The 18,127-nt window shown below is 36.4% G+C and overlaps 1 protein-coding gene across 3 annotated transcripts in view; it reads left to right on the top strand.

Moving 5' to 3' along the window:
* Nucleotides 1-18,127, top strand: part of LOC105468290 (dynein axonemal heavy chain 7) — a 340,382-nt gene that overhangs the window by 15,419 nt on the left and 306,836 nt on the right. For all 3 annotated transcript variants that reach the window (XM_071073104.1, XM_071073106.1, XM_071073105.1), the window contains 3 exons: nt 3,879-3,941; nt 6,712-6,820; nt 7,618-7,765. In XM_071073104.1, coding sequence (XP_070929205.1) covers nt 3,879-3,941; nt 6,712-6,820; nt 7,618-7,765 — 320 coding nt within the window. The remainder of the gene's footprint in view (nt 1-3,878; nt 3,942-6,711; nt 6,821-7,617; nt 7,766-18,127) is intronic.

The following is an 18,127-nucleotide window of genomic DNA, read 5'->3' as shown; positions in this document are numbered from 1 at the left end:
TGCCCAGCCTCACCATTTTATAATTTTCTAAGATAAAGCTAAAATGACTTTAAAGTCAGTTTTTCCATTGTATTAGTTCCTTCTCATGCTGCTATGAAGAAATACCCGAGACTGGGTAATTTATGAAGAAAAGAGCTTTAGTTGATTCACAGTTCCATATGGCTGGGGAGATCTCAGGAAACTTACAAACATGGTGGAAGGGGAAGCAACTTTCTTCTTCACATGGTGGCAGGAGATAAGAGGGAGAAGAATGAGAGCCAAGAAGGGGAAGCCCGTTATAAAACCATCAGATCTTGTGAGAACTTACTATCACAAGACTAGCATGGGGGAAACTGCCCCCATGATTCAATTATCTCCCACCAGGTCCATCCCATGACACATAGGGATTATGGGAACTATAACTCAAGATGAGATTTGGGTTGGGACACAGCCAAACCACAGTCACTCATCTCTATAAGACTGATTTAGTAGGTGGAGGTGGGGTGGGGTGAGGGGTTAGGAGAACAGTAGAGGTAGGTGTACACATAATTCATAATTCAGAATATATATAGTTTATTTAAAGATAGGGTCTCTCTCTGTTGCCAAGGCTGGAGTGCAATAGTGCATTCTTGGCTCACTGCAACCTCCACTTCCTGTGCTCAAGCGATCCTCCCTCCTCAGCCTCCTGAGTAACCGGGACCACAGGCATGCACCACCATATCCCGGTTATTTTTGTGTCTCTTTTTTGGTAGAGATGGGGTTTCACCATGTTGCCCAGGCTTGTCTTGAACTCCTGAGCTCAAGCAATCCGCTCCCTTCTGCCTCCCAAAGAGCTAGGATTACAGGCATGAGCCATCATGTCTGACCAAAAATAATTTAAACAATAAAGAATTCTATGCATCTTCAAAGGAGAGTATACTTAACAGTTGGAGTTAAGAAATGAAATGTAAACTTTTTCGATTTTGATCTTAAAGGGCTAGATTTTAATGGGGAGATATTTTGGAACCTATTGGTGGCTCTGATAGGGTAATTAATACTAGCTGACAAAACAAATGGAAGTGGAAATCTCAGAGACTTAACCCAGCAAAGATTAGGCTTTGCTCACATGAAGTCTGACGGGGGTCAGGTAGTGCTCCATCTTATAGCTATGCCAGTGGGAACACATGGGCTCCATGGGTGTGAGATAGTGATGGAGGAGGCACACCAGCTCTTAACTGCCTGTCCCTCTAGCTCTTAACTGTGTTTCCTGTTGTGCTCACATTTCACTGGCCACACAAATCGCATGACTACAAAGTAGCTAAGAGAGGCTGGAAAATAGTTTGGAGTATATTGAGGAGGGCTTTGGAAACCAAGAAGAGTTGTGCCTACTTCAATAGGGGGCTTGAAAATGTTTCTGAACAGGAGAGCAGTATGATCAGAGCAATGCCTTAGACAGGTAGAGGTGACCTTTTGTTACCAACATTTTCTGTAAATCCAGGCCCATGTCTCCTGTTGCCTGTGTCATTCTTAAAAAGCTACTAAACTAGCCTCACTGCTGACTCTAGTCCCCTGCTTCTCATGTATCCTGTTCCTATCATCAGAACCATTTATGAAATAGCCTTTTGTATGTCTCTGCATCATAAACAGGATAGCAATATAATTTGTCATTTAAACTGAGATGCCATTGAGAGTGAAAGTTCTACTATTTATGCTTGGGCAAACTGAGACTAAAGGTGTAAACTGGGCCTGTCTTCAGCAAACTGAGACTAAAGGTCACCCTAAAAGGAGACTGCAATGGCTCTCTATTGCCAGCCTGGCCAGTCAAGCCCTGAAACCCATGTCCTCCATAATATAACAGCACCCACTTGTCTAGCTCTAGTTTGTTCTTCCTTTACCTTTTATTCAGGTTCCTACTCAAACCTAACCTTTGCAGAGAAGCTCTCACAACTCCGTCTAACCTAGCACTTTTCCACTCCTTCCCTCTCTATCCTTTCACACTGTTTTATTATTCTTCATTGTACATACTACTTTCTGAGGTTACATTATGGATCTGTTCGGAAATAACTGTCTGTACCTCCTCTAGAATGTGTACTCCATAAGCGGAGGGACTTAGTCCTTTCCACGACTATAGACTAAGTATCTTAAGTAGAGCCCAGCACATGGTAGGAGCTGGTAAACCGTTGTTGAATTAGGGAATGGATTACCTTCCCCATCCACTCCAACGCAGCCTCAAAGCCTGCCATTGACATTTAGACTCCAATTCTTGATGCACCCTCTGACTTCAGTAAGCTTTTTGCTGTTCTTCTCTGTGGAGATCCAGGTGTGCTTTAAGGCTTAGCTTCCACCCTTTTTCTTTTTGAAACGTTCTTAGAATACCCTGCTCCACATCCTCTCCTAGATGGAAGCACACTTACAAGAGCTGGCGAGTTTTGATTGGTGAGTGTCAGTAGTTCCTAGGTAGAACTTGTGATCTTGGAGTGATAGTTAGGCCCTTGCAGTTTTGGATTGGGCTTATGAGATAGTGTATCGGGCGATTGTTCTTGTATATGCAGCTAGCTGTCCTTCTGCTACTAGCTGTCCTTGTGATAGCTTCTGTTTAGGCAAATTGTATAAGAGAACCCTCTCTTTGTGATCTTTTTGGCTCCATTTTGTCAGGTTTGACACAGTGACTCCATTTTGAGCCTGAAAACTTTCACATCACCCACCAGGATGCCAGTGAAACTTGCTGGCGGGTGTCTGCCTCTGGGTCAGCCTCGCACCACAGGCAGGGAAGGTGCCTATGGATGAGGATGCTGACTGCTGGCAGCCACACCATGGGAGCCATGAGAAAAAGCACTGGAACCAGGAAGAAAGCTGCTTCCTCTTACTGTAACCCTTTAGTACCCTTCATGATATTATGCTGGTTATCAAAGGAGAAACATTTTAGGGTTCTGTCAGATTTCCCAAAAGAGGGCGAAAAGGGTAGATTTGGAGCTGGAGCTGAGAGGCAATAAATTGACAACTGGCCAAAAGCACAACTCATATTATCTGCTTTGTGGATCAAAATTGTTGTTTTGTTTTCTTTTTCTTTTCTTTTCTTTTTTTTTTTTTTTTTTGAGATAGGATCTCACTCTGTTGCCCAGGCTAGGGTGTGGTGGTGTGATCTTGGCTCATTCCAACCTCTGCCTCCCAGGTTCAAGTGATTCTCTTGCCTCAACCTCTCAAGTAGCTAGGACTACAGGTGTGCACCATCACGCCTGGCTCATTTTTGTATTTTTAGTATAGACAGGGTTTCACCATATTGGCCAGGCTGGTCTCGAACTCCTGACCTCAAGTGATCCACTCACCTCGGCCTCCCAAAGTGCTGGGATTATAGGCGTGAGCCACCACACCTTGCCCAAAATTGACATTTTCAACTCAACAAATGTTTCCTCTCACCTAGATGAAACTCCTACCATAGAATTTTTCTCTGCTGCAAAAGAGATAGCAACACTTTTCTCTGAAAGTTAATGCTAAAAAGCACAAGTGTGATTTATGGCTATTGGAGGGTGCATTAACCTGAACACATATTCACCTTAGGAAGTGGACCATTTTGTTCTGTCAATAAGGACAGAAATATTTTAGTGATAGAGAGGAGAGGTAAAGTTGTATAAGTCCTTGACACTAACCAGGATCAGATAACTTCTCAGAAGATGTGATACATAAAAGGTTTTGCATACTTTTTAAAGCTTTCTGATAAATATTGCTGAATATAATTTTCCTTTATTTTCTTGCTCTAAAGAAAATAATTCTGAGACAAACCTGAGAATTTTAAAAGCAGTAAAGTATATCTTTGAATATGTTGGATAATATGTACTTTTTAAATAGTAAAATTTGGTTTAGTGAATCAATTTTAGCACTAACAGAGTAAACACTTTTTTCCCCTCATATTTTTCACACAGGAGAAATCAGCCAGCAAAGAAAAGTTCAAGGCACCAGCAAGAGCTTTACCACAGCTGTCTAGGGTAACTTATCCAAATATATTCTCATTGAATTTTTGTGCTTCAAAAAATGTCTATTAGATTTCTAACCTGAAAATAAGTAAGTGAATTCCTGCTCCACTTGATTCTCTTCTGATGGAGAAATTCTATGAGGTGTGCCTATTAGGACAAATAACTATCTTAGTAAAGTAACCATAAGCTATAATTACCTTTATGTGTAGAATATTTCAGTATTCTGAATGAACGACTTGCCAAGATGGGTTAGCAGAAGGAGTATCAGCATTGGAGTAAATAAAAAACGGCTTGGGGTAAAGCTTTGCCTCTAATGGCTCTGTGCCCTTTGGGGAGTCACTTATCTCTTGAGCCTCAGTTTGAGTTTGAAAATGAGCTGAGTTGATCTGATTATCTTCAAGGAGATGGCTCCTTCAGCAGAAAAATGCCATGCTACAAAGTATTTCTTAGATCTTGGAATCTTTTTTCATTATTTTGACTATAAAGTGTCATTGTCTTGTGGAAGAGGCAGTTAATAGGTGTTTTCAGTTGATAAAGCCCTGTACAAGTTAGATTTTAATGTAATAAAATTTATTGTCTAGTAATTATGTGGAGTTTAATGCCACCAAGTTACACTCTTGTGACTCCTGAAAGTTAAGGGGAGGGTCAATGCAAATATTACTATTTTTTAAAAATTGATAAAATATACATAACATAAAATTGACCATTTTAACCATTTTTAAGTATTCAGTGGCATTTAGTACATTCACATTGTTGTATAATCATTACTACCCCTCATCTCCAGAACTCTTTTCATCTAACTAAACAAACCCTGTCCATTAAACAATAACTTCCCATTTTCCCCTCCCCCAGCTCCTGGCAAACCACCATTCTACTTCTTGTCTCTATGTATTTGACTACTCTAGGTATTTCATATAAGTGGAATCATGCAATATTGGTCCTTTTATTCTGGCTTATTTCACTTAACATAATGTCTTCAAGGTTTATCCAAAGCATTATTTGCTTTGAAAGATATTTTAAAAGCTGAGAACAAACTGTAATATTGAATTTGTGTTGCTTCCTGCAGAGAAGATTCCTGATAATTTGAAATGAAGGACAGTTTCACTTAGGAAACTTGGACTAACATTGTTAGATTAATTATATTGAACATTTAAAAATACAAATTTTAATTGAAAATATACTTTTGTTGATAATGCTAAATTATTGTAAAATGTCTGCAGAATTGAGCCATAGCATGTTTTTCTAGCTCTGCAAAATCCCTCTTAAATTTTCTAGTGTAAAAGATTAAAAAACTGAAACAATAGACATTTTTTAGTTTGTTGTGGATTGTTAGTTTACAGATGTAGAAATATAAACTTAATTTAAATTTACTTATCGAGTATCTGTGGCTGAGAGGAATGACAGTTCTTGCTTGTCGGTGAAGTATATAATCATGTAAAATCTTTTATTGACTAATTTAACCTGGTTTTGCATTCATATTTGGCCGTGTCTTGCAATTTTTCCTCAGCATTCTTTGGGTCTTATGTGTTTTAAGGGAGATCATATTTTCAACAGATATTTAGAAAATAAGCTATGAATTTTTTAAAAAACTACTTTATTTGAATACAGTATTAAGGTTTGCACCTGGATAGAATTTCTCCAGCAGTAATTATGACCTAGAGTGATTTTCATTACAGACTTCAGGCTTCTAGAGGTGACCCCTGTAGTTGAAATCAAGGATGACCTGGCACTAGTGGTTCCCAGCCTCTGGGAGCTGGTGACCTGATTCTCACCCTTTCTGTACAACTCCTCGTAGTACTTTTATGAGTTTTAAAACTTTTATGGAGCAATACGAGAGTTGAGAAATGGGAAGGGCGGGTGGAAAAATGGAAGAGCACTGTCTTACATGTTTTCTTATCCTATTTTTCTGTGTAAGAGGTACCTAAAGAGGTACTTGTGTGCAGGTAGTTTATTTGGGAGGTGGAAATAAGAGATTAGGGAGAGTAAAACTAGGCAGAAGGAGAAGCCAGTACAGACATGGACTTTCAAGTTGGTTTGGATTTGAAAGGGAGAGACAGATTAAATTGTGTTAAAAATAGATAGATTGTACTTTAAAATCCGACTCTCTGGGTTTATTGAAGAACCATAGGCTTCAACAACAGTAGGTTTGTGTTCTGGTATTGCAATAATTGGCTTGAGCGAATTAGTCATTGCGTTTTTAGAAGATGAAGGTGCTCTCTCCTCTGCCACAGTCCCCACCACACACTGTCGTTTCCCAGCATGGAGCCTGAGTGCCAAGAACCTATCATCATTAGCCTTCTCCCTTTTTATGACATCTGCTAAAATTGTGTATGTATAGTAATTTGTCACCGCTGCTTTAAACAATGGAATACATTTGTGAGTTGCCAGAGCAATCTAGGGTGGTTTACAGCCATGAGAACAGGAAGACCTTTTGGAGCTGGAATGCAGAGGAGACCAGCAGAGAGCACCTCTCATTAAAATAGAAGGTTTAAAGACACTTGACAATATCTGGGGATGAGGAGCAGATGCTCTAGAATGAAGACCCTGGTTTTAGGTAACAGACATTCACATCCAACCAGCAGCAGGACTTTTGCTAATGTCCCCCACATGGTGCACACCATGACCATTCACAGGCTTGAATAAGATCTGCTATTGAGTGTTTTCTATCCAGATGTTCTGATCTGTTTGAGAAAATGTCTGTGTTTATAAACACTCGCGCATTTCATGGAAAAAGGTTTTTTCTGATATTGTTTGTTTATGCTATTTAACTTTTATATTTTAGGTGAGTACAAAGCCCCACTGGCAGCAGGCAGCTCCATCGTTCCATTTGAGTATAAAGCAGGATGATGAGAGTTCAGAACCATTTAGTGTTAAAAATGAGCAGTCCTATGGTAAGAACTTCAATATTCTAAATTAGATTTAAGGATAATTTATAGAGAGAGAGACCAGACAATATTTAGTTAATAGTGTAATAGGATTACAAAACCTAAATGACATTAATGTCAAGTAGAAAAAAATTTTCCCAAACATCTTCCCTCAGAAAATAATTGATTTTAGTTCTTAGTTATTTTAGGCTGTTGTAAATGCTCTAAGAGCTGATATTTTAGGAATTGGGATGTTGATACTAAAACTTTTGTTTATTTGGTCAGAATTTGCCTCCACATAAAAGACTGAGATTTTTCTAAGAGAGATTTTAATAAATTATATATATTTTAAATTTTTTTGTGGATTTTAATAAATTATGACCATTACTTCCAAATTAGTCATTTTAATGTTTTTATTAATTTGACTCATTAAATATAGTGTTTATCAGATTGATTACAGTTAATGTTAACTTTTTTTGTCATGGTTCTTTAAAGTTTCTCAAATAGTTTTGTATCATGTTTTTATCGTAATTTTAGTCTTCACTTTTAGAGAATTATATGTAAATATAATAGAAAATTTTTTTACTATATTAATCAGGATATAAATCAGTGGAATATTCTTGAAACAGACGTTTCTAGTTATGATGATACAAAGAGGAGTAGTTTAACTTCCTGATAGTAAAAAAAAAAAAATTATACTTAGGATTACTTGAGAATGTAATTTTTTCTTTAAAGATTATTTAGCATCTTATTTTAAGCATGTAAAATGCTTTAGCTTACCTTTTAGATGAATAATCATGCTTTTTTTTTTTTTTTAATTTAAGCTGAATACATGGAACGTTTTGGAAAAAAGGGCAAATTACCCCACCAAGTTGATGACAGTTATGCTGGACCATCTACTTCCAAATCAAAGGGCAAATCTCCACATAAAGAACGAGAAAACTTTAGAAGTACTCTTGTTAACGTCATTATGTAAGTTCCATAAGCTAACCAGTATGTGTTATCCACATTGGAGCCGCTGGCAACTGTTTAACCTAAGAATATTAGAATTCTATGCGTCTCTAAGGGTGCCTCAAAGGCTTGTTGGAATGAGGTCAGAGTATAAATAATGAATGAAAGAGACTGAGTTTAGCCCTATTAAGTGTGTTCCACTTTTAAATATCATGAGTTGTAAAGGTAGCAATGTTAATACTTGATGTTGGCTGAATTTCTGGGAGTTCTCATTTTAGCCATGGTAGCCAGTGGAGGATTCTAGCAGGTTTTTTTTTCCCCAGTCTCGTCTGCTCAGGTGATGGGGGTGACTTTTCTGGCATTGTGATTCTCCTTGTATAAAGAAGGAATTGGGGTGAAATGGTCAGCAGTGTGTGCAAGGCCTGGTCTTATCTGGGTCTCACTGTTTCAGGACAGTTCACAAAGAACAAGGAAGACTCAAGTCACCAGTTCCTTTTTGCCTTATTTCCACACAGCTTTGTGCTAGTTGCTTAGAATTCTCTTTAGTTTCATTGTGATTCTCAGGGTGTACACAATTTGTGGGACAAATGGGGTTTCATGACCCATTGTGATAAGTAACTCACCCGCAGGACCCTGTTCTACTGTTCCATGTGGGACTTTACTGGCTAGATGGTCATCTTGAAGGGAGGACGTGGGTACTGAGTGCTTACAAGGGTAAAGAAGAGTGTGCCGGAGTCCCATGCAGCTGGGTTGAGCATATGTGCCTCTTCTAGAGTGACTTTAAGTTTGCTTTTGCCAGGTGCCACTAGGATGTTACTAGCTTTCTCCACTTATATTGCTTTCCTGACTTAAGCACTCTCAGATCACACAAGCAGTATCATCAACACCCAAATCAATGGAGGGTAGAACTCTGGTTACGAAGTTTTAGAAGAATTTTTTTTTTTTTTTTTCCTACTTAGAGCCCTGGCCAAGAAAGATAAGCTTTCTTGACACAACTTCCTGTGCCTGTTATTTTTAGTCCTCCCTTATTTGAGGATAGGGCAGATCTTGTTTCAGCTGTATACGGGATTTCAGTTGGAATTCCCCATTTCACTCAGGCCTATGGCATCATCTTCTTCCCCAGATGGGCATGAAAATCCAAGGCCCTGCCCCCATAAGGGCACCCATAGCCTTAGGATGGCCCTGCCTGGCTACTTAATTTTTTTTCCCTCCTGAGTATTCTGTTCCTTTCTTGTAAGCTCAGCTATACATTAAAAAGAAGCTTTGTGATATATTATCCAGTATTTATACAGTTGTATTGGGAGGTTTTATTTGTTGCTGTGTTGTAAGAAACAGAAGTCTATTTTAACCATTTTTTGTCATTTTTTAGTTGTGCCTTTTATAAACAGGATATAGATGAACTTACTGAAATTCAATCTTAGATTTCTGCACTTTAATTGCTTGTTTAATCCCATTTGTATTTATTGATATTTCTTATATATGTGGACTTCTACCAATATATTTTATGTATTCTATTTATCATATGTTGCTTTTGCTTATTTTTTTCTCTTTTTCTGCTTTCTATTGAATTTTCTCTATTCTTCCTTCATTTTTATTGGTTTAAAAGCTATGAAATATATTTCTCTTCTTTTAATGGTTACCTTAACATTTAAAACTACATATTTAATTTATATTTCTTAAAGTTGAAAATTCATTGTTTTCTGTCTTTCTTCTGAATAACACACAAAAACCTTAAAATGATTTAATTTAGCTCTGAGCTTTCCTTTATATTTTCTATGTGATTATTGTTTAATATTTTAATTCCACCAAGTCCTTAAGTATCCATATTCTCTCTCTTTTTTTTTAAGTTAACACTTACTTAGATTTACTAACATGATTTCTAATTTTTTAGAAAGTTGCTTTTGCATTCCACTTCTCATTTCTGGGTTCATTTTCTTTCTTGCTGAAGTTGTCTCTTAGTAGTTTACTCTTTCTTTCCACCTTCCTCCCTCCCTCCCTCCCTTCCTCCCTCCCTCCCTCCCTTCCTTCCTTCCCTCTTTTCTTTTCTTTCTCCTCCCTCTTTCCTTTTCCTTCCCTTCCCTTCTTCTTTTTCTTCCCTCCCTCTCTTTCTTCTCTCTCTCTCTTTCTCTTTCTTTTTTGAGACAGAATCTCACCCTCTTGCCCAGGCTGGAGTGCAGTGGCATGATCATGGCTCACTCCAGACCCTGGGCTCAGATGTTTCTCCCACCTCAGCCTGCTGACTACAGGCACATGCCACCACGCCTGGCTAATTTTTTGTATTATTATTATTTTTTGTAGAGATGGGGTTGCACCATGCTGCCCAGGCTGGTCTCAAACTCCTGGGCTCAAGTGATCCCCTACCTCAACCTCTCAGAGTGCTGGGATTGTAGGTGTGAGCCACTGTGTCTGGCCAGTAGTTCTTTTAATGAGAATAATGAGTAGTAAACTCTAGATTTTCATGTCTATAAAGGTCTGAATTTCATCCCTTTTTCTTGAATTAATGGTTAAGTTGACTGTAGAATTAAAGAATAGTAGCGGTTTTCCCCCTGCACATCTGGGAAATGATAGATTGAAAAATATTAATGATTATCTTTTTAAAAATTATCATTTCAATAGGTTTTGGGGAAACAGGTGGTGGTTGGTTACATGGATAAATTCGTTAGTGGTGTTTTCTGAGATTTTGGTGCACCCATCATCTAAACAGTGTACCCTGTACCCCATGTGTAGTCTTTTATCCCTCACTCCCCTGCACCCCTTCCCCCTTGAGTCTCCAGAGTCCATTATATCATTCCTATGCCTTTGCATCCTCATAGCTTAGCTCCCATATATGAATGAGAACATTCAGTGTTTGAGTTTCTATTCCTGAGTTACTTCACTAAGAATAATGGTCACCAACTCCATCCACGTTGCTGTGAATGCTGTTATTTTATTCCTTTTTATGACTGAGTAGTAGTCCATGGTGCGTGTGTGCGCGTGTGTGTGTATGTGTGTATGTATGTATGTATAACATTTTCTTTATCCACTCATTGATGAGCATTTAGGCTTTTTCCATATTTTTACAATTGTGAATTTTGCTGCTATAAACGTGTGTGTGTGAGTGTCTTTTTCGTATAATGACTTCTTTTCCTCTGGGTAGATACCCAGTGGTGGGATTGCTTCATCAAATGATAGTTCTATCTTTAGTTCTTTAAGGAATCTCCATACTGTTTTCTATAGTGGTTGCAGTAGTTTACATTCCTACTAGCAGTGTAAAAGTGTTCCCTTTTCAACACATCCATGCCAACATCTATTATTTTTTGATTTTTAAATGATGGCCATTCTTGCAGGAGTAAGGTGGTATTGCATTGTGGTTTTGATTTGCATTTCCCCGATAATTAGGGATGTTGAGCATTTTTTCATGTTTGTTGGCCATTTGTATATCTTGTTTTGAAAATTGTCTATTCATGTCTTTTGCCCACTTTTGATGGGATTTGTTTTTTTCTTCCTGATATTTTGAGTTCCTTATAGATTCTGGATGTTAGTCCTCTGTCAGATGCATAGTTTGTGAATTTATTCTCCCACTCTGTGGGTTGTCTGTTTACTCTGCTGATTATTTCTTTTATTGTGCAGAAGCTTTTTAGTTTAATTATGTCCCATATATTTATCTTTGTTTTTGTTGCATGTACTTTTGGATTCTTGGTCATGAACTCTTTGCCTCAGCTAATATCCAGAAGTTTTTCTGATGTAATCTTCTAGAATTTTTATGGTTTCAGATCTTAGATTTAAGTCTTTGATCCATCTTGAGTTGATTTTTGTATAAGGTGAGAGATAACCATTATGTTTTGGCATGTATTGTTGACGAGAACTCTATGTGACTTTATTTGTCATTATTTTGTTAGTAATCTGTCTTTGTTCTCTCTAAGTTTTTTGGGGGGGAACATTTTATTTTCAAAGCCTCACAGGATTTTTTTCCCTTTTTTAAAAAAAAGGCTTTATTGAGAGTTAATTCACATACCACTAAATTAATCTATGTAAAATGTAAAATTTAGTGAGTTTTAGTGAATTTCTGTAGTTGCACAACTTTCACCAAAATCTAGTTTTAGAATACTTTTGTCATTTACAAAAGTTTCCACTTGCCCATTTCAATTAATCCTCTTGCCCACTGGTTGCCCCAGGCAATCACTAGTCTTCTTTCTCTCTATATACCTTTACCTTTTCTAAAACTTCATATAACTGCAATAATATATTTATTTCTGAGGTTTATTCATGGCGTTTATTGTGTTTGGGTTTTGACTAGTATGAATGATGCTGCTGTGAACATTTGCATGCATGTCTTCTTGTGAACATACATTTTCATTTCTCCTGGGCAGATAGCTGGGTATAGAATGAAGAGTTGTATAGTAGGTATATATTCAACTTTTTAAGATGTGCTAAATTGTTTTCCAAGGTGCTGTACATTTTATATTCCTACAAACAACATACAAAGAAGTTTCTAGTTTCTCTACCTTGCCCACACTTTGTTTTTATTTTATTTTGTTTTGACACTGTAGCCATTCTAGTAGATGTGTTGTATCTTATTATGGCTTTAAGTTGATTTCCCTAATGGCTAATATTGGGTATCATTTTTTGTGCTTGTTTGGCATTCATGTATCTTCTTTGATGAAGTGACTATTTAAATATTTGGCCCATTTTTTATTGGGTAGTTTGCTGCTGGTCATTTCATTGGAAGAGTTCTTTATACATTTCCTTTACAAGCCCATTTCAGGTATCTTTTGCAAATATTTTCTCCCAGTTTGTGCCTTAGCTTTTCACACTATTGGTACATAAAAATTTTATATATTTATGGGATACATGTAATATTTCAATATATGTATACATATATTGAAAATGAGGGTAATTGGCATATCTGTCCCCTCAAATATTTATTATTTCTTTGTGCAGATAACTGTTTGATATACTTATTTTCTTTATTTTGAATATATATCCAGCAATAGGATTTCTGGATCATATAGCGTTCTGTAATTACTTTTGCAACAACCTAATAATTCTATGTTTAGTTTTTAAAGGAACTTCCATACTGTTTTCTCTATTGGCTGTATTAATTTACATTACCACCAGCAATGTGTGTGAATTCTCTTTCTCTACATCCTTGCCCGCGTCTGTTATTTTTTGTCTTTTCGATAATAGCCATTTTAACTGGGGTAAGAAAATATCTCATTGTGGTTTTGCTTTGCATTTCCCTGATGATTAGAGATGTTGAGCAGGTTTTCACATATCTGTTGGCCATTTGTACGTCTTCTTTGGAGAAATATCTATTCAGATCATTTGCCCATTTTTAATCAAATCATTATTATTATTATTATTTGTTGAGTTGAGTTCCTTGTATATTCTGGTTATTAATCCCTTATCCCTTGTCTATGCATAGTTGGCAAATATTTTCTCCCATTCTGTGGGTTGTCTTTTCATTCTGTTGATTGTTTCTTTTGCTATGCAAACATTTTTAGCTTGGTATAATCTTGTTTTTTTCTTTTGTTGCTTATGCTTTTGAGGTCTTACCCCAAAAAACCTTTGCCCAGACCAATCTCCTGAAGCATTTTAACAATGTTTTCTTCTAGTACTTTCATAGTTTCAGGTCTTAGATTTAAGTCTTTAATCCATTTTCATTTTATTTTTGTAGATGGTGAGAGATAGGGGTCTAGTTTTATTTTTCTGCATATGGATACTCAGTTTCCCCAGCACCATTTATTGAAGAGGCTGTCCTTTCCTCAATGTATGTTCTTGGCACCTTTGTCAAAAATGAGTTAAATATAAATGCATGGATTTATTTATGCTTTCTCTATTCTTTTCCATAGGTCTAAGTGTCTGTTTTTATGTCAGCATTATGCTGTGTTGGTTACTATAGCTTTGTACTGTATTTTCAAGTTTGGTAGTGTGACTCTTCCATTTTTGGTCTTGTTGTTGTTGTTAAGGATTACAGCTATTTGGGGTCTTTTGTGGTTCCATATAAATTTTAGAATTTTTTTTCTGTGTCTGTGAAGAGTGTTATTGGTATTTTGATAGGGAGTGTATTGAATGTCTAGATTGCTTTGGGCAGTATGGCCATTTTAACAATAATAATGTTTTCAATCCCTGATTGCTTTGCATTTTTTTTTTTTTTTTTTTTTTGAGATGGAGTCTCACTCTGTTGCCCAGGCTGGAGTGCAGTGGCTGGATCTCAGCTCACTGCAAGCTCCGCCTCCCGGGTTTATGCCATTCTCCTGCTTCAGCCTCCTGAGTAGCTGGGACTACAGGTGCCCGCCACCTCGCCCGGCTAGTGTTTTTTGGTATTTTTTAGTAGAGACGGGGTTTCACCGTGTTAGCCAGGATGGTCTTGATCTCCTGGCCTCGTGATCCGCCCGTCTCGGCCTCCCAAAGTGCTGGGATTACAGGCTTGAGCCACCGCGCCCAGCCTGCTTTGCATTTTTTAATGGATTTTCTTCAATTTGTTTTTTTCAGTGTCTCATATTTTTCATTGTGGGTATCTTTCACTTTTTGATTAAATTTCTTCTTAGGTAATTAGTTTCTTAGCTGTTATAAATTGGATTGCTTTCTTTTTCTGAATGTTTGCTGTTGGTGTATTGAAATGCTCCTGAGTTTTGTATGTTGATTATGTATCTTGCAACTTTGCTGAATTCATTTATTAGTTCTAATAATTTTTGGGTGGAGTCCTTTTTTTTCTTTCTAAATACAAGATCATGTCATTTGCAAACAAGAACAATTTGACTTCTACCTTTCCAGTTAGGATGTCCTTTCTTTATCTTGTGTAATTGCTGTGGCTAAGACTTCTGGTACAATGTTGAATAAAAGTAGTGAAAGTGGCAACCTTGTCTTGTTCCAGATCTTAGAGAAAACTGTTTTAATTTATCCCCATTTAGTGTGATGAAAGCTGCGGATTTGTCATATATGGTCTTTATTGTTTTGTGGTATGTTCCTTCTGTACCAAGGTTGTTGAGAGTTTTTTCATGAGGGCATGTTGAATTTTATCAAATGCCTTTTCCACATCTATTAAGATGATTGTATGGTTTCTCTTTCTTTGGTTGATGTGGTGTATCACATATATTGATTTATGAATGTTGAACCATCCTTGCATTTCTAGAATAAATCCCCCTTGATTTTGGTATATTATCTTTTTGATGTATTATTGGATTTGGTTTTAGTATTTTGGTGAGGATTTTTGTGTCTCTGTTCATTAGGAATATTGACCTGTAGTTTTCTCCTTTTGTTGTATCCTTATCTGGTTTTGGTATCAAGGTAATGCTTGCCTTGTAGAATGAGTTAGGAAAAATTCCTTTTGCTTCAAGTTTTTGGAATAGTTTGAGAAGAATTGGTGTTAGTACTTTAAAATTTTCATAGAATTCAGCAGTAAAGTTAACCAGTGTTGGGCTTTTCTTTTTGGGGAGACTTTTTATTACTTGATTCAATCTCATTACTCATTATTTGTCTGTGCAGATTTTCTATTTCTTCCCTGGTTCAATATTGGTAGGTTATATGTGTCTAGGGATGTGTCTATTTTTTCTAGGTTTTTGAATTTATTGTGTAGTTGTCAATCATAATAGTCTCTAATGATTTTTTCTTAGTCTAGTTAGTGGTTTGTCAGTTTTATTCAGCTTCTTAAAAAACTAAATTTTAAAAACTTTTTTTGTCTCTTTTTTTTTTTTGATGCAGAATCTCACTCTGTTGGGTACAGTGATGTAACCTAGGCTCACTTCAACCTCCACCTCCCAGGTTCAAGTGCTTCTCATGCCTCAACCTCCTAAGTAGCTGAGATTACAGGCACACACCACCACCCCCAACTAATTTTTTCTATTTTTAGTAGAAACAGGGTTTTGCCATGTTGGCCAGGCTGGTCTCTAACTCCTGGCCTCAAGTGATCCAGCTACCTTGGCTTCCCAAAGTGCTGGGATTACAGGCAGGAACCACTGCACCTAGATTTTGGTCTCTTTGATTTAGTTCAACTCTGGTCTTTATTATTTCTTCTACTAATTTTGGATTTGATTTGCTCTTGCTTTTCTATTTCCTTAAGATATGTTTTCATGTTGTTTATTTGAAATCTGTTTTTTACAGGTTTCTTACTGTAAACTTCCCTTTTAGCATTGCTTTTGCTGTATTCCATAGGTTTTGGTATACTATGTTTTCATTTTTATTTGTTTCAAGAAATTTTTTATTTCCATCTTAATTTTTTCATTGATCCAGTGGTTCTTCATGAGCTTAGTATTTAATGTCCCTGTATTTGTACTGTTTCTAAAGTTCTTCTTGCTATTGGTTTCTAGTTTTACTTCATTGTGTCTGATTTGATTTTGTTACATTTACTGAGACTTGTTTTGTGTCTAACATGTGGTCTAACCTGGAGTATGTTCCATGCACTGATCAGAAGAATGCATATTTTGTAGCTATTGAAAGGAACATTTGGTAAATGTCTATTAGGTCCATTTGGTCTATAGTGCAGTTTAGGTTCAGTGTTTCTTTGTTGATTTACTATCTAGATGATCTGTCCAATGCTGAAAGTGGGGAATTAAAGTTCCTTTCTATTATTGTGTTGGGGTCTATGTCTCTCCTTAACTTTAATAATATTTTCTTTATATATCTGAATGCTCCAGTATTGAGTGAGTATATATTTATAATTAGATCTACTTGGTGAATTGATCCCTTTTCATTATATAATGACCTCCTTTATCTCTTTTTGTGTTTTTTTGACTTAAAGTCTATTTTGTCTGATAGAAGTATAGTTACTACTTCATCTGTAAAGACACACATAGACTAAAAGTGAAGATATACCATGCAAATTCCAAACCTGTTTTTGGTTCCCATTTGCATGGAATATCTTCACTTTTAGTCTATATGTGTGCCTTTAGAGGTGAAATGAATTTCTTGTCAGCAGCATATAGTTGGGTTTTGTTTTTTTAATCAACTCAGCTGGTCTGTATCTTTTAATTAGGGAAATTTAAACTGTTTATATATATTAAAGGTTGTTATTAATAGGTGAGGGCTTACTCCTGTCATTTTAATGATTGTTTTCTGGTTGTTTTATATGGCCTTTGTTCTCGTCTTACTGCTTACCTTTGTGATTTGGTGTTCTTCTTTAATAATAATGCTCCATTCCTTTTTCTCATTTGTGTGTCTGCTCTTCTAGTGAATTTTATGCTTTAGTGTGTTTTTGTGATGATAGATGTCATGCTTTTGCTTCCAGATACAGGTCTCCCTTAACCATATCCTATAGGACCTGTTTAGTGGTGATGAATTTGCTCAGTTTTTATTTGTTAGGGAAAGTCCTTATTTCTCCTTACTTCTGAAGGATAGCTTTGCTAAGTATAGTATTCTTGGTTGACATTTTTTTTTCTTTTAGCACTTTGAAAATATAGTCTCATTCTATCTTGGTCTTTAAGGTTTCTGCTGATAAATATGCTGTTTTTCTGTTGACAATTCCCTTATGTCTCACTTGACAAGAAAATTTTACAACAAGTTTTCTTGTGCTGTTTTTGGAATTCTTTGTCTTTGACTTTTGACAGATTAACTATATACGTTGTGCCTCAGAGAGGAACTTTTTGGATTGAATCTATTTGAGGATCTTTCTGAGTTTTGTATTTCTAGATGTTTACATCTCTTCTAAGACTTTGGAAGTTTTCAGTTATTATTTCATTAAATTAATTTTCTATGCGTTGCCCCATCTTTTCTTCTTCTGAAACTCGCCAAATTTCAATATTTGTTTGCTTGATGGTGTCCCATATGCTCCTCAGGCTTCCTTCATTCTTTTTGATTCGTTTTTTTTTTTTTTTTGTCTCAATGGGTTATTTCAGAATACCTGTCTTCAAGTTAAAAAATTCTTTCTTCTACTTGATCTAGTCCATTTTGGAAACTCCTGATTTTATTTTTATTTTGTCTGTTGAATTCTTCAGTTTCAGGATTTCTGTTTGATTCTTTTTTTTATGACATCTATCTCTTCATTAAATTTCTAATTCAGATTATGAATTTTTCTGATTTGTTTGTATTGTTTATATGTGTTCTCTTGTATCTTGCTGAGTTTTCTTGAGATCATTATTTTGAATTTCTTTTCAGGCGCTTTTTAGATTTCGTTTTGTTTGGGGCCTGTTGGTAGAGAAATATTGTGTTCTTTTGAAGGTGTTGTGTTTCCTTGATTTTTTCCATGTTTCTGTTGTCCTTATGTTGATGTCTGTGCATCTGCTATAACTGTCACTTCTTCCAATTTTATGAAATAGCTTCCATAGGAAAATACCTTTTCTTGTGAATGTATCAATATGTTAACTGGGTAGGGTGCTTTGGCTTTGGTTCTGGGTGGACACCATAGTGTAATGTTCATGTGATTACTTTGATTGTATTTGATATCAATGGTGTCTGCAAATTAGTTAG

This window comes from Macaca nemestrina, chromosome 11 (assembly GCF_043159975.1).
Source record: "Macaca nemestrina isolate mMacNem1 chromosome 11, mMacNem.hap1, whole genome shotgun sequence".
NCBI lineage: Eukaryota > Metazoa > Chordata > Mammalia > Primates > Cercopithecidae > Macaca > Macaca nemestrina.
This window is presented reverse-complemented; position numbering and strand designations above follow the sequence as displayed.